Here is a 2,180-nt window from a genome sequence, read left to right on the forward strand (position 1 = left end):
TTTACATTACACATTTAATTTACTATTGTCTACTTAATTTAGCAGTTGATATTTCTAATCTGCCAGTTCCAAAAAATCAATGTCAAATTGGAGGCGAACTGGTCTGTCTTTCAGCATGACTTTGCTCCTAGTTACAAGGATCTATTTGAATCTGGTGTCAATGCTGGATATTATAATGTTGACGATGTACTTGACAAGTGAGTGCCTTATTTTGTATGATCATTCAGCCATGGCCCATTTCATCTTCATTACTCAGTTTGGTGTTTTGTTGGCTTGCTATTCTGTGGCTCCAAAGTGAATTTGACAAATGGGTCATCGTTCACAATCGAACTCCTCCTCATGCCAACACCAAGAAGGTCTTGCCTCATGGGATTCCCGAACTAAGCTGTGAGAAGCCAGAGCAGTTTGGAGCTCTTGATTTCAAGGTAATTGTCATATTCATTTGTTTGCTTTCTTTACATAGCATCAAATTAGATTCCCATTCTAACAGAGCTCATTGACCATCTTGAAGCAGAATTTTCCCCTCCTGACCACCCAGTCTTTCAGCTCACACCACCTTTATTCCATGAACATTGGGTCTCCTGTGATCACTTTTTGTACATTCTGGGACATGTACCGCCAATTATCCTATTGTTTCCATCAAGATTTGGAGACTGATCATGATGAGGCAATGGCCTCTCTCATTTCTTCACAACACACACAAACACAGGAGGTTGAGCAGGATTTAATTCCACTCATTGAAGGTCTGAAGGAACTTTGGCAGGGTGATCAAGTTGTTGGCCCATCTAATCATGATGGTGATGGATCTGACTATGCTTCCTTCACTGATGATTCAGATGAAGAGTCCAAAGGTGATACATAATTGTAATAAGTAGTTGACAAGTCAAAACCAGCCCATTTTTTCCAGACCATCCTATTTTATTAGAGACCTGCGAGGCTTGATGTTTTGTGTTTCCGAGAAGTAGACATTGATGTGAGCACAGGCTTTGGGACTTGGAGTGTAAAATTGGTCTCAACCATGTCACCTCATCAGTAGCTTTCTCGAAAACAAGATATGAACCACGTGTTCAGTATCCTGACAGTCACTCAGGGCATTTTCACCCTCCAGAAGGTCGACTGTGTACTGTTTACTTGGTCTGTGCATATTTCCAAATATAGTCTATAATGGAAATATAGCTATAAAATTACAGAAAAAAGAGAAAAATAATAGACTATTGTCAGGAATATTGAGGTACCATATACATGGTTTGTATGCATTTTGTAATATACAGTTGAGTGCAAAAAGAATGAAGGTTGGTTCATTTTTCTGGTTCTTTCTAAGAATCTATTGTACCTCAAATGTATTTGTGTATTCTTTTACATTATGTAGTTGTGTTACACTTCCCTTGGTATGGACTAATTTCAGTGAAAGCTGGAGCCTTGAGAAGGTTTTTATTCTGGAGGCCATTTTTGGCATCTGAAAAAAAAAATATGCGCTAACTGGGGAGGTAGCTAGAACATACCTCTGGTCAACCTGAATGAGCCTATCAAAGAATTAGTTAAAAATACTGAGCGGTTAAATTTTGGAAACATATAATTTTTAGCATAAAATCACTTTAGTCACCCACTGACAACTGACTATTAGTTTTGCAAACACCATGAATACTATGGGACTAAATGTCAGGGTGTATATCTATATTGTATATATTCTGGGGCTTATATATCTCCACTTTTACCTAAATATATTCCTTACTGGAATGGACTCCAAATATATTTCTTATGCCTGGACCTGAATTGTGACTGTCACAATGTAGAAATATATTTCTTGTCTGGGATGGACTTGGGATATATTTTGCAGCTAGGGTTGACTAAGGATATGTTTCTTCAGCCACAAGGGGTGTCTGGGGTCCTATATTTAAGAGAAAAACTTGGGATTTAAAGTGGTAGCCACCAGTCACCACCCTGCCAAAGGTAAGCATGTCCACCCCAATGCCATGTCATCACCCACTCACGTTAATTAGGCACACAGACAGGTGACAGGCAACAACAACACTCAACAACAACAACAGGTGGCACAATGACCTCCAACAACCTCACACAAAAATGAACACCCATGAACAATGAGTGCCCATGCCCACAGATGACAAGTGCCCATGGATGGTGAGACTTGACTCCTCTCCCTCTCCCTCCCCTCCTCCCTC

The 2,180-nt window shown here is 39.8% G+C and overlaps 1 protein-coding gene across 1 annotated transcript in view; it reads left to right on the plus strand.

Annotated features, from left to right (window-relative positions):
• LACBIDRAFT_331908 (uncharacterized protein) overlaps positions 1 to 862 on the plus strand; it is a gene marked incomplete at both ends in the record, with an annotated part of 1,045 nt that extends 183 nt beyond the window's left edge. Inside the window, 3 exons of the mRNA XM_001886303.1 lie at positions 67 to 197; positions 296 to 425; positions 491 to 862. Of these exons, the coding sequence (XP_001886338.1) occupies positions 67 to 197; positions 296 to 425; positions 491 to 862 (633 nt within the window). The remainder of the gene's footprint in view (positions 1 to 66; positions 198 to 295; positions 426 to 490) is intronic.
• Between the last annotated feature and the right edge of the window lie 1,318 nt (positions 863 to 2,180).

Source organism: Laccaria bicolor, genomic scaffold, assembly GCF_000143565.1.
Source record: "Laccaria bicolor S238N-H82 LACBIscaffold_37 genomic scaffold, whole genome shotgun sequence".
NCBI lineage: Eukaryota > Fungi > Basidiomycota > Agaricomycetes > Agaricales > Hydnangiaceae > Laccaria > Laccaria bicolor.